At 40.9% G+C, this 14,590-nt stretch overlaps 1 protein-coding gene across 3 annotated transcripts in view; it reads left to right on the top strand.

Moving 5' to 3' along the window:
* bbs4 (Bardet-Biedl syndrome 4) overlaps positions 1-9,206 on the top strand; it is a 16,671-nt gene extending 7,465 nt beyond the window's left edge. The window contains exons 9-17 of one of the 3 annotated variants that reach the window (XM_025053562.1): positions 36-90; positions 170-238; positions 397-549; positions 1,441-1,612; positions 2,032-2,101; positions 2,194-2,338; positions 2,439-2,643; positions 4,156-4,277; positions 8,105-9,206. In XM_025053562.1, coding sequence (XP_024909330.1) covers positions 36-90; positions 170-238; positions 397-549; positions 1,441-1,612; positions 2,032-2,101; positions 2,194-2,338; positions 2,439-2,643; positions 4,156-4,277; positions 8,105-8,314 — 1,201 coding nt within the window. In that variant the 3' untranslated portion in view covers positions 8,315-9,206. Of the gene's footprint in view, positions 1-35; positions 91-169; positions 239-396; positions 550-1,440; positions 1,613-2,031; positions 2,102-2,193; positions 2,339-2,438; positions 2,644-4,155; positions 4,832-5,356; positions 6,257-8,104 lie in introns of those variants that run through there. The other 2 variants (XM_008337064.3, XM_008337065.3) reach the window with 2 other exon arrangements.
* The last annotated feature ends 5,384 nt before the right edge of the window (positions 9,207-14,590 follow it).

The following is a 14,590-nucleotide window of genomic DNA, read 5'->3' as shown; positions in this document are numbered from 1 at the left end:
GCTGTGTCATTTTTGTATTTATTTTTTTACTTTAGAAACTTCCCAGAGAACACAGAGCTTCTCACCACTCTGGGCCTACTGTATTTACAGGTGAGTGATTTTATCTTTTAATGTGTTGTTTGGTTAAATAAATCAGTAAATTTGATTGTTTTTGATTATTTTCTGTCAGCTTGGGAAATACCAGAAAGCTTTTGAACACCTCGGAAATGCCCTCACTTATGACCCCAATAATTATAAGGTGGGTAAAAATAAGGCTTTTGTATGGTGCACAATGTGGCTGAGTCACAACATGAGGTCATTTACGGTGGGAGGGGCAGGTTGTCTTTTATCACACGCTCATTCATTCAGTTGACTCCGTTTCTTTTTCATCTCCTTCATCATTGTCTTCATGTCCAGGCCATTCTGGCTGCAGGCAGTATGATGCAGACCCACGGTGACTTTGATGTGGCCATGAACAAGTACCGAGTGGCAGCGTGTGCAGTTCCTGAGAGCCCCCCTCTGTGGAACAACATCGGCATGTGCTTCTTTGGGAAAAAGAAATATGTTGCTGTGAGTGATCTCTGCTGAACTGACTGCGACAGTGGCCCAGTTCAGGTGTATGAGCCTCAAAGGAGGGACATGCAGATAGTGTTTGTGTAGAAAGAGCGTTAGCGTCCCTGTCTGTCCTGCATGGTTTTCTGTGAACTTCCTTTTAATGATCTGGTACTTTTTTCTTTTCCCTATCTTTAGTTATAACACATTAAGTGTAAAAATTCCTATGATGACAGTTCTGATCAGATAGGACAGACCAAGGAAAGTGTCAAATCTGGCCCATCACATGATTTTATGCGGCCCACCAGAACATCACATGTTTAATCATTGTCATTACTAGACAGTTCTAGAAATGTTAACCCTGTTCTGCCAGCAAATCTTTGGCCAGTTGAGTGATTGAGTTTGACACAACTGATCTAAACTCTGATTCAGCAGCAGCTTTCTGTCGTGGCCTTGAACACTTTTTCCTGACTTAAGGAATCTTTTTTTTTCAACAATAGTAGTAGTGGATAGTGTCAGGCTGAATTTCGTATATGTTTGAAAATATTTGTTTTCATATAAGCAGATAATTTTTCTTTGCACTCTGGTGACCTATGGCCCATTCTTTCTTACACAGGCTTTCAGTGGACTCTTTCATACGTATTTCAAACTCTTTTATCTTCGTAGACAGAACTGAAGGCAGTCCCACCGCTAATATATAATATAACTCCCTGCTGTGACTTGGATGAACTTTGTCAAGCTTCTTTGAAAAACGTCTCACCTAAAGATTATAGAATATATTTTTATATTTTATTTCCTGTGAAGAAGTTAAAAAAGGTTTTAACTTCTTTCTTCTTACATTATTCTCTCTTAAATAACTTACTGTACCTCTTTTCCTCCCTCTCCTCCGCCCCTGTATTCCCCCTGCAGGCCATCAGTTGTCTGAAACGCGCTCACTACTTGTCTCCGTTTGACTGGAAAGTGTTGTACAACCTTGGTCTGGTGCACTTGACCATGCAGCAGTACGCTTCTGCTTTCCACTTCCTCAGCGCTGCTATCAACCTGAACTCACGGATGGGGGAGCTGTACATGCTGCTGGCAGGTGATGAATCTGACAAAACCAACCAACGAAGGATTTATATGAGGCTGTCACATGGTGAAAATATTTTAGTAGCTTAAAGGGCAGCTAATCATGATTAATCATGGCTGTAATTAACTATGATTAGTTAAACTAAATCATGGAACTATAATAATGTATCATTATTATTAACAATGGTCATCGATCTACAGTCCTCATTCGCATGGTAGGAGTTAAGATGGTACTTTAAGCAAAAACACTTTTCCACTGTGTGTGTGAATACCAACGTGTGTATTAAGAGGCATTAAAGTTTATGAGACAACAATAAGAAAGAGACATGTGTTGTAGAAGTGTTGAACTTCTAGGCTCACACATTAGATTTTAAGTTCAAAATGTTGCCTGATCAGCAAAATTTACTTCTATCTCATGCTTGTGGTCAACAGTGGCTCTGACTAATTTGGAAGATGGTGAAAATGCAACCAGAGCCTATGAACAGGCTGTGATGCTGGACGAGTGAGTCTGCTTTAGTCACTGCTGCTCTACACGTCTGAATTTTGCTTCTGATTCCATGTCACCAACTCGCCTTCTTCGGTCATTTCTTGCAGATCCAACCCACTGGTTAACCTGAACTTTTCAATATTCCTCTACAATCACGGCGACAAAAAGGCAGCTCTGGATCAGTACCAGGAGATGGAAAGAAAAGTCAACCTGCTCCAAGACAGCAGCAGCAGCGCTGAGTTTGACCCAGAGGTGAGTGCACTGTAGTGTGTTGTTTATTTGTCTTCTGAAGTCAGTTTGTGAGGTTGTTGCTGTGAGGTCACTAGTGAGTGGTTGTTTTGTCACATAACAGCTGATGGACATGGCTCAGAAGATGAGAGCTGCCTTGCAGGTGGCTGACAATGTGGTGTGGACTAAACCAGGCAAAGACTCCAAATCTAAACCAAACTCGGCAGCAGCCACCAAAACACCAGGTGCCCCCCTGGGGTCTAACCAAGCCCTGGGTCAGGCCATGTCTTCTGCTGTGAGCTACAACAAGAACATCCAGCTACCGACAGGTACAAACTTCACTTTCTGTCGACAGGAGTGTGAGTGGGTAAAAACCCACAGCAGGGAGAATGTCTCAGTGAAGTTAGTCCAGAATGCACACTCAGATTTAGCCTGGAAATCCCTGCCGTGAGGTCCAGTAATTACAGGGGCAGCACAGATGATGACAAATTTCACAGCCTTCGCCTCTCTCCATTAGACCAAAGTCCAATTTTTCATCTAAATTGGTAACTTGAAAATATATCTGTTGCCTGTCGAGCCTCAGTTTTTTGCCTGCACTACTGTACCACAGTGAATTTATGGGCTAAAGCATATGTAATATGTGAAAAAAGAAGATAACCTCCAGCCAGTACATACTGTTGGCAACACGAGTAAATCTGTAGTGCGGCACCCACAGGTAAGACAATAAATTCAAGGCAACTGTAAAATGATTATAGCAGCACAGAAGTGGTTTCTTTCACAAAAAGCCTGTGGCTGTTTCTACCACTTCAGTTTAGCTGTGGCTAACAAATAATCACAGAACCATCTCTGCTAGATTTACAGCTGGTAGCTGACCCTGCCTAAGATAATACTGTTGAAAAAAAGACACATATTAGCAGAAATACAAAATATTTCATCGATGCCTTAACCACTGTACGCACTCCTGTAAATTAACGTATTTGTGACGTACGGAGACTCGTGGGTCTGAGTAGTTACAGAGATTTAGACACTGTGTCTGGTGAAGTGGCTGGGATTTGAGTCCAAGAAATCCAACAATATGTCATTAAGTTAGATGTAAATTTAAAAGCACTTCCGAAATGGTTTCCATGATTTCAGAAACTGATTTCAGGAAAGCTCTGTGTGCAAATGAAAACATGTAAATCGGAGTCAGTTCTGCTGCAAGTGGAATTCACCAGACTTTAATGTCTTCTCCATGTGAGTCACAGAGGTGGTGTCACATTTATATTCAGGGAGTGAATCTACTCTTAAACACCATTCTCACTGGCGGTCATCAACTATTAGAAGTGACATGACGTGATAGTCTAACTGGTAATAAGTTACAGAGCAGCATGATTCACCCCCAATGTCTGTTATATGTAAATACTTTTCTTACATTTTAGAAACATAAATGCTTCCATTAAGATAAGAGCTTTCTTCAAAACTAAAATACTTTTTTCAACAGGACAATTAAAGTCTGGATTCTGTCTTGGCTTTTGACAGACTGGCTGCAGTCCAGATTTGTCTAAAAATGTTGACTGTAGATGACAGACTGGCTGCAGTCCAGATTTGTTTTTGGTTGAGATGATGAAGAGAAGAATCTAAAAATGTTGACTGTAGGCTGTTGCGCAGCTCTGGTCAAGTGTCAGTAAAATAATTTGGATGTTGACCATTGACAGTTACCTCTGTACCAACTTAGTGGACATGGTCTTAATGAATCAGTTTTCTTTTCATGCTCTCAGGTGAATATTTGTTTTAGGTTTAACTGTGACCAGTATGATTTAACTACACAGAGGATTATAAATATATCATCATTGTTTTTACAGGCGCCTCATCTCCTGACCAGGAACCTGATGTGGACAAAGCCCCCAGTCCACCCAGAGATCCTCCAGGTTCCCCTGTACCTGTACAGACAGACAAACCCAGAAGCTCCAAGAAGAAAACTAAGGTGGAGGAATGAACTAACGTAGTGGCTTCACTTATGTTATTTTACAATAGGATCAACATTTAATGAGTTTAAAGCACAGAAATCTCTTTTGTGGTTTATGTTCAGCTCTATGTTCAACATGAAGCCTTAGTTTCTACTGTAGGCTTGATGTTGTTGTTGTTCCACGCTGTAAATGATATCACTGTCAAAGACAACATCAGGTTCAGGAACATTACACCTCTTAGAACCTTCACCAAAACTTTGAATCTCACCAAATCTTTCACCTACACCAGCCTCCACACCAACGGAACAGGTTGTTAAAAAAAAGACCATTTGTGTGTGTGTGTGGGGGGGTACTTTTAATACTTTACAACAATGTCAGGTGTAATGTTTTATGCTGAGACAATCACTAGAAAGATACACAAAGGTTTGTGAATACTTAGAAGATATAGTTTGTATGATATGGTTATATTTGAGGGTCCAGAGTTAACAGTGAAACACGCTCATTTGTGTAGATATTATAATGGTTATAGAATATTGTATTTATTAATAAAGAGGAAAATATGTGGAGTGAATTTTGGCTTTAAGTAACATTGAGGAAGGTATATATGTAGAATAAGACACAACATATATATATATATATATATATATAATGTTGTCTAATATAGAGTTGATCTTTCTGAACTAGTTTTAGTTTCAGTCTAGTAACAGAACTTTTTATGGACACACATTTACTTCACCATTAAGGACCGAGCCTGAGCGGCCCATTAATAAAACCCTGCTCCTTACTTTTACTGATGACTCAGACTGGCCTCTGAGATGACTGTGGACAGACTGTAAACTGTGTCACCTCTGATCTTTAAATTTTATAATGCAGCTGATGGTTCAGAAGTTCCTGCTCTGCAGCAGTTGAACACTGCTGTTCTTTCTACTTCATACTACTGTAGTACGAAACCAGCTACTTACTGTAGGTTTGTTTGGAGTTGGCCGTAACAAACCCACAAACCTTTTTCAATAGAAAATTAAATCATATGTTAGATTCTTAATTATATTCACAAGGTTAATTTTTAACATTTTTTCCATTTGGTGTGTCTTTTCAGGGTTTCACACACGCTCTCCTCTTCCATCTTTTATATGAACTTTCCCCCCTCTTCTATACAACCTCAGTATTCGACTGATATATTTTATTGAACTTCTCTGATTCCATCTACAGCCGTTCATGCTGCCTCTGCTCCTTGTCTGCCTCTTTAAGGAGTTTTTTTTTCTTTCTCAACAGTAAAAATGTCTCAAACATCAGCCGTCATCTGTGCTTCACTGAAACTAAACCTCCACATTTGAAATTCTCTCTCTTTATATTTTTTCTTCTATTTCAGCCTCACTTTCTGGATGTTATAAAATCACTTCCTAACAAAATGATCTTGTTCCAATTTTTACTTTACATTGAAGGAAAAAAATTGCAAAACGTGTACTAAAACCTAAAGACAGAAAATGTTTTTGGTCAACGTCTGAAAAGAAACACTCCATTAATTTGCACTGAATTATTACAATATAACATTCAAAGGTAAAAATATCACACAAAGTGTCAAAGTTGTTCAAATCTAACAGGTAACTTTTCGTGAAAGTGTGAAAAATATAATGAAAAGGATTCTTTTTCATCTCCCAGTGCATCTGTGTCTACAGTCATTTTTCAACATTTCCGTCTGAATTTAATTTATTGGCTGCTGCTGCTGGAGTCTGACTAAAAAAAACCAAACCTGTTTTGCATCTGTCAAATATACATCCCTGGGGGAATTTGAATAAATCTTTGATTCCCCCTGTATCAACAGACAAATTTCTGCACTGCACCTCCTTCATCTGAACATGAGATTTATTAATTCATCACACTTTCATTTTTCTCTAACAATTCAGCTTGTTGTGGGAAAAGTTACACCGACGGCATTAAAATTTCACACAACTTTGTATCAGATTTTCTCTTTGTGCTGCTCACCACAGGGTTCTAAATGTTCTCCTCAGTCCTGGAGGAACCTCAGCACAGCAGGTGAATAATGTGCTGGGTCAGATTCAAACCCGGTTTGTTAGATGTCGACTTTAATGTGGAACACACTCATTCTGATTTTATTTCCTGTGCACGTGGTGACATTTAAGGTGAGAGAAGTGATTTATTCTACATTCATGAGAATGTTGGTCTCACGTCTTTTCTGACTTCGACAGGAATCAATAATGTTTTTGTAGCCCCAGTCTCTGAGTCACCACTGAGGAATCATTAGTACAGATTTGGCAGCAGTTTTTAACACAGCGTTCATAATTGTTTTTTTGGGTCTCATGTGACCCACAGAAAAAGTTTCTTCCACAGCATTAAATGAACCACGTGTGTCCGTTACGAAATAATAGCTTTACATTTATCGGAAAATGTAAAGTTGGTGTCCTAAATGGAGAATAATCAAATCTGATGTCTGTGACTCCATGGTAATACGTCTTAGTGTAGCTGTAATACAGCATTTCATAGACTTTTTAAAATTCTGCAGGAATACTGACTAAAGCTAGAAAAATGCTGCTCATGTTGAGACGACTATCGACCAAGTAGAGGTTGAAACTTTTTCCCTGCTTACATGCCGACAGTTTCAAGGTCCAGAAGCGATCAGTATCCCTGAGGCTGTTTTATTTATACATGAGGGCTCGCTGTAACTCAGTGCTGTTTCACAGGGCATTGTCTTTTTGATGAAGGAGACACAGACAACATAGAAACTAATAGAAAACAGTTGTGATCAAAACCACAGAATAGTCACCTAATGGGAATTCTTGAGTTTAGATATCGTTTCCTACATGTTTGTTACCCAGGGTTCCTCAGTCTTTGTGCTTTCCTCTTGGATGAGACATGTTTATGTTGCAGGTCTAATAACTATTTGTTTTGTGGGTTTTTTTTCTCCTGGATGTGTGCTCTGTGTCCCTGATCAGGGAAAACAAATGCCACAAGCTAAAAATTTCCCAGAGGAGTTCTTCTTCTCGCCCTGCTCCTGCAGCAGTGCCAGAGGCTGTAAAGCACCAGGATGGTTGTGAGCATCATGTGAAATAAGACCTCGGTGCTGTAAGCATCAGCAACCTGATACTGAGTGAAGCAGTTATTTTTGGAATATTTCTGTCTCGGTGAGATACAGTGTTGTGTGAGCAGAGACCGGAGGTCTGACCTCCACTAACTGCTGCTACAGCTTCAAAAACCAAATCCATTTATAAATCAGATGCAGTTAAAACCAGGGACGGATCTGCAGCAGGAAATCCTTCAATCAGTGTCGCACCTAAACACATCTGCGTGATGTCTTACTGGACTGGACTACCCTAGACTAGACTACAGCTACAGAACTAAAAGAACCTGAATCCACCAGTCTGGTTCTTTCAACATTTCTTAGGTTAGTGCTTGATGCCACCAAACAGGGATGTGTTTAGCATCCTCTGTCCAACCAGTGGTTAAACAGCTGCAGCTGATTCATTTTGATCAATTCTGAAAACCAGTTCCTAGGATCCCGAACAGAAACAGGGAAGTTCTAGAGACTAGGACTAAGAGCAGCCCCACGCTCTGAGTGCCCTTGAGATTTTTCATGTAATTAATCTGCCCAGCTTCACTAGACTCGTGCCATCGTTCATGATGACACTAATAATGCCTAATTATATTATGTTGTAAAATCCTGCTTGGTGTTTAAACTTGTAATTTGGGTAAAGTAATGGTGCATATAACGTATTACACTTTTAATCACTGGGAACTGAAGGTGCGATGCCGTGCATTTCAATAAATCTCCTTGATTAGAGTGTGTTGTTGCCGCTGCTTTTATTGGTGTTGTTATTTTTTCCGGCAGATACTGTTTACTTCGAGCTTCGCCGCCCAATTCCCCCTCCGTCGGCTTCACTGGTGGAGGCAGCTCAAAGGCATCCTGCTGGCATCTCGGCAGAGCAGCTTTATCTGTGTTCCCTGCTTTTCCAGCATGTTCTCCAGCAGCCTTCTCTGCTCGTGCCACCCTGATGTGCCAGCCAGAAGCTTCAAGTCACAAACTGAAGCTCCGAGCTGAGAGGCTCATTCATCTGAGCATCACTATCAGCTCACCCAACAATGGCTCACTCTTTCATTTTCCACATCACTCTATATGCATGTAAATTAATGTGAATAAAGAAGTGTGGGACTGGTTGTTCTGCCGACACCGTGGGGAACCAACGTCTTCACAGACACACTTTGAAAAAGATGCATGGACTAACCCTTAGCCCCACAGCTGTCGACAATAACTGACAGGAACAAATGCACGCAGCTCAAAAGAGAGACGAAATATGAGTGGAGTTTGTCATATTTTTAAATAATCAAATACCTCCTCATTTAAGACTTTATTCTCAAATATGTTTTTGTTTAAAAATTGCTAAACAGATTTTTATTGAACCTGAAAATGTGCAGATAACAGTAGGTAACAAGCATTTTCCTATTCATTTTTCAACAGACATTTACATCTTTTTTACGTCTTTTCCGACCACCATCTTGCAACAATCCTTTTAGCTTGCTTCCTAAACTGTCCCCAAATACCCCTCACCTTGACCTCATCTCTTAACCTGCCCTTTTGCCAGTGCAAAAAGCTCAAAGCTGATTGTGGAAGAAACCCAATTCCTGACATGAACTGATCTATACTCACTGTCTACATATACAGTATGTGATGCACCGCCCTCACATCCTTCACAGCCGCTCCGCTACAGAGTGTTAACTGCATGGCATCAAATTCCTATTGTAGTCAGCTTTTATGTCCTGTCTACTTTGGGCCTGCACTAAATTAAATGTTGACAATCCTGTAAAATCCTTTTTTCTCATATGTTATTTCTACACAACCTCCTGATGTCCTTTCAGATTACGCACATGAACAGATTAAATTGCTGATCGCGGCTCCTTCTCCTCCTTGGCAGTCTGTTTAATCAGTACTTCCTGCTGCGTTGACGGTTGCAGCGGCTGCTGACAGTGAGACCTGCTCCCACCATTGCTGAGTCCACCTTTTTAGATCTGAGTCCTGGCGTTATTTTGTCACAGAATGTGAGTATTTGAACAATCTCATGCCGTGTGTGTGTGTGTGTGTGTGTGTGGTCTCTAGTTTCCTCCGTACTCTGAGAACACGCAGATTCACCTAATTAGACACTAAACTCTCAGTCAGTCTGAGAGTGAGTGTGACTGGTTGTTTGTGGCCATGTGATTGACAGCTGACCTTTCCAGGGAGAAGGCTGCCTTCCTCTCAATGTCAGCTGTGATTGGCTACAATCCCCTTAGGAACTGATAAGTGGTGGAAGATGGATGGACATGTTACTGAGTTGATTTGAAGTGTTTCACCTCGTATAAGAGTACTTAAAAAAACAACAGCTGTTCCCATTGGTCTGCCTGATACATTCGTAATAAACATACATTGTGACATAACGTGGAATCTACGCAGGTGTCTGTGATGGTAGAAAAATCACAGACAGGTTACAGCAGAATGTGTAAAACGATGTAGTTCTATCTCCATAATTGGTAATAGATTTCTTTAGCAGCATTGTTCTTCCTGGAATACCATTTTTATAGCATGAATATTTCTGCAGAGTCCCTGCTCAGTTTTTGGAGCTATTTTACAGTGATTTTCCTGGAAGCTTTACCAGACCCTTGCTGCAGAGGAGAGGAAGTTTGAATCTCATTAAAAATTATAAAAATGAGCCATTGATAATAAATTTTATTGCCTACAAAAGACACAACTATCCCTTTACAAAGAGGGAGGGTTATTGTGGGTTTGTTAATCAAACATATTGTGTTTCCCTGTCTGTGTTTTCTCTTGATGTTATTTATTTAGTGTGAACATCGCTCTCATCCAGACCGGTGTCTGCTCACATTCTGCCCTCTCCTTGTCACAGGTCTCTGCCTTGGCCTGTGAGGAGAACAAACTACAGGATCTGCTGTGAATCTGGTAAAGACATTAATGTTATTCCCCTCCAGCTGCATTGACCTGTGGAGACAAAACTCTGCCCCCTGTGGTGAGTTTGTCTTCCCTGCAGAGTCAGTGCAGGCAGGCGGACAGCGGTCACATCAACATGTCAGCTTTACTGTCCTCAGGAAATCCAGGACAAGAATTCCTGTAGCCAGTGTTTTATCTGTGAATTCTGTCATGTCATGATGTCATGTCATGATTGTTGATGAAACGCAGCAGTGGTCAGCTGAGTCTGCTCATGGGAATTAAGGACAGTCAGGGATTGTATCCCATGTCAAAGATTGTTTACTTCTTTACTCTCACATTTTAAAATGTGCAGAATGAGTATTGGATCAACATGAGACTAGATTGTGTATACGGAGAAACCCTGTGCAAGTATTATCAATGAATATTCAAGTCATACTTTGTCTGCTGAAGTTAGAGTTCAGTTATGACCTTCATTCTTCACCCTGTGTTTCTCTCCCAGGCTATGCTCTCCCTACCTCGGGTGTCCACGCCTCCCTTGTCTACCTGCCCCTGCCTGCGGGGTTTCTCTCCTCGATGATAACCCAGCTTTCCCCACTGTGTCTGGTCAGCTCCTCCCCTGTCTGAATATAACTTGGGTGAGGCAGACTTTATTCTTCTTTATTTCTTGTTTTTCACCTTTCATCCTAGTGACCTTGGCTGTGTATGTATACTGCATTCCAGTGTTTTGATATACAGTATATATATATATATATATATATATATATATATATGTATATGTCTATATTTATATATGTGTGTATGTGTGTGTAGCATTTAAACAGTTGCAAAGTACTGCAATTGGACAAAATTTCAGTACTGCAGATCCCTTGTTGAAGAATCTCGGCTGTGCAGTACCTGTACACACCATTTCCATCTTTTGGTCCAATAATAATGACTGACTGCTGTTGTGGTGAGATGATCCCTGTTCTGCTCTTGGTTCCACTGAAGTATTGACAGTGTTGTCTGAGAGTCGGGGTGTCTGGAACTCATTGATTGTTTCCATTTTTCTTTTGCGAAAGTGCCTAGAATCTACTGGGATCTTGGCAGGACATAAAAGACAAAGCCGGGTATTGATAGTTCATTTGAACCAGTCTACTTGGTTCTACGGGAGATTCCCACAGGTGTTAATGACAGACACCACATCTACACCACAAATTTCCCCAACGTCAGACTAATAAAGGACTTTTTTTTTCTTATCTTATTTATTGAACACATATGGTTGCCTGGAAAATGAGAACCATAAATTGGATGGAAGTACTATAATCAAAACCGAAGTGAGTGGATTTAGAGCAGGTCAAAACAAGTCTGCACAATAAAACGGCTTCAAATTACAATGGAGGCTTTTCTTCAAAGTGATATTAACACCTGCGGCTGTTGACGACTGAATGAAAGAACGCCTGATGACGTAACGTCTGCTGCTTAAATCAGAGGTTAAATGTCATTAAAAGTTGAGAATGTTCCCATTCCCAACGTCCAGATAATAAAAATAATAATGAGATAAACAGGAAATGTCGGGTTCATATTTTGAAGGACAGAGAAATAACAACTGTTTAAAACATGAGCACATTAAATTGTAGTTTTCAGCGCGAGCTCCGCTCAGAGCAGCAGGGCTACGGTTCAAATCCTTTTGAAGACAAGAGCCAGGTTCACCTACACGGTTGTGGTCTTAGAAACTGTGATAAACAGGCCTGTGATCAGGCAGCCCAGCTGGGTGCATTCATCACACCGTGGCTTCATTTCAGAGGACCAGGAGAAATCCTTTGATTTCACAAGATCTGAAGCATCAAGGAAAACACGTTTCCTTGATGTAATGAAGGCAGCAGAGCAATTTCAGCGAGGTCACATGACCATAATACAGTCTGAGGAAGCGATTTTGGGGCAAACTCACCAGCCCTCTGCTGTGGATGTGATGTGTGCAGCTTGGACTTGGTTGGTTGTTATAACACCTGTAACATCATTCATTCATTTGTCTTCTTCTTTCGTGTGTGTGTTCTCCTCCACTGCTGCAGCCAATCCCAGCACTGAACTCAAAGTTCAGTTCAGATTCAGTATTGGTTGCTTGTACAATGTTGGGTGAAATAATATAAATAAAATACTCTATATAGAATTAAACCTAAACATTTTAAGAAATGTTGGCACCTTTGATGTCTGCTGCCAGCTAGTGGCATCAAATGAAATTAAAGTTGATTTGTTGTTATGAAACAGTTTTTAGCATACCTTGTACCAGTGTTTAGCGGACTTAGAAAGTCTGGTGGCCCATATCTGGCCCATGGGCCGTAGTTTGCCCATGTCTAGTATAAAAACAAACAACCATTCACACTCACATTCACAACCATGTTCAGGGTAGTGTGAATGTATGGTTTTATAATGTAGTAGGAAGTACTACAGGTACTACTAGTGAACCCTGCATTTCTTTAGGATTTGGTGAGTCACTGAGTTGTTATTGTTACCTGCGCTCTCTCTCTCTCTCTCTCTCTCTTTCTCTCTTTCTCTCTCCCCAAGAGCCCATCAGGCTTTCATTTTAATTGTAGGTGAGGATGATAATGATCATCCTCACCTACAGAGAAGAAGTCAGTCACATCTACCTTCTCTTACCACACACACACACAACACAAAAGTGAGACAACATATCTTCAGAAGTCAGGTGGTAACATGGTGTTCAGTTCCTCATAAACACGTACTTGTACAGTATAAAATCTGTGACAGGATTTTGTACACAGATCATCGGCGCTCGCCCGCCTTGATCAAGGCAGAGCACCAGGAAATCTCTGACAAGTGCAGCTCAGAGGAGAGACGGCAGCAGTTTTACTGATCATGGAGGGAATTCTGATAACCTTCCTCCACGTTGGTATTCAAGAACACGGCAAATGATGAGGTGTGGAGAGGGAGAGAGGGAGGGAGGGAGAGAGAGAGAGGCTGTGTGTGTGTAACAGTAAAGAGTTGAACTGCCTCTGGCCAAGGGTGGAGGTTGGTGAATAATTGAAAACGTCATAGCTGTGTGTGTGTGTGTGTGTGTGGGTGTGTTTGTTCTTTCTCTGTCTGAATGACATGAGAGGTTTTTTTTTCAGGAAATGTAGATTGGGTTAACTTCGGTGTATGGACTTCAAAGCGTTAATGATGCTTCACTAACACCTTTGTGTTCATGTTACAGGTATTTTTTTTCTCAGTCTTCTACAGAGATTTCTAGATCTGCTAAAATGTAATAATAGACAAATACAGAACAATGTGAAGTGAATTTGGTATGAACCAGGTGTGCACGGATAGAAAGGATATATAAACACACACACATACACGTGTGCTCACAGACACCCAGTGTCCACTGTTGTTGTTGTGGACATGTTTTATTTCACTGTCCTTTTTCTTTTACCTGAGGCCAGAGTTTCAGCAGCAGCCAGTCATCAATTTCCAACAGACTAATCTGTTTCCTTCCAATTATCAAATTTTACTCTGTTTTGCACAAAAAAAAATCCATTTAGTCAGTCTTTTTACTTTGTTCTCTGTAGAATACACAGAAACATAATTTATACGTGTAGCGACTCGGTTCCTTCATCATCGCTCTGAGCTCTCACATCAGACATCAGGGATACAAGCTGTTTAAATGTCATTGGACCGTTTTATTTACCAGAGATGGTTGGGTTTGTGTCTGTTTGGTTTAATTTCTACATCTGTTAGGTGTAAAAATCTGTAAAGTTATTTAATACATTATTATTATAGTTATTTAATGCACTACATATTTAGTGGTGGCGCTTTGGCCCAGAGGCAATGTCTCTGTCATTGGTGTGGAACCCCAGGGTTCACCTCCTGGGCAAGTATCGAGTCCCGATTAGGGCGGTTAATACCTTTCAGTGGACTCACCACCCGCAGGAAGGTGTAGGGAGGTTGGTGCAATGTGAGTTGGGTGGCAGTGCTGCCCCCGCGACCCGGTAACGGATAAGCGGATGAAAATGGATGGATGGATGGACATATTTAGTGGTTTTTATGTTTACAGTATTATTTTAGCAAAAACCATACATTCAAAAACCAGCTCAGAAAAAAACAAAACAAAACAAAACTCAAAGTGTGTGAGCGTGGATGAAGACCGACTCGGCGCTGGTCTGCAGCGGCCACTGCATGTCCAGCAAAGCAGACAATGCCAGTAACAATGCCAGTGTAGTCTGTATCACAGTGTGTGTTCCACAACCGGTCAAAATACACATACAGTACAGCTGAGTATGTCATGTATTTGCAGCAGCCTGTAAATCAGCCCTGACCTGGGTGTAATTGCCCCCCGAGCAGCCGTTTCATTGTGTTTAATGCCTCTCCACCACAGCATGGCAGCACAATAACTTACCGAGGGGATGTTTCTACGACAACCCCGTA

This window comes from Cynoglossus semilaevis, unplaced genomic scaffold (assembly GCF_000523025.1).
Source record: "Cynoglossus semilaevis isolate Cse_v1.0 unplaced genomic scaffold, Cse_v1.0 scaffold1721, whole genome shotgun sequence".
NCBI classification, from domain to species: Eukaryota; Metazoa; Chordata; class Actinopteri; order Pleuronectiformes; family Cynoglossidae; genus Cynoglossus; species Cynoglossus semilaevis.
This window is presented reverse-complemented; position numbering and strand designations above follow the sequence as displayed.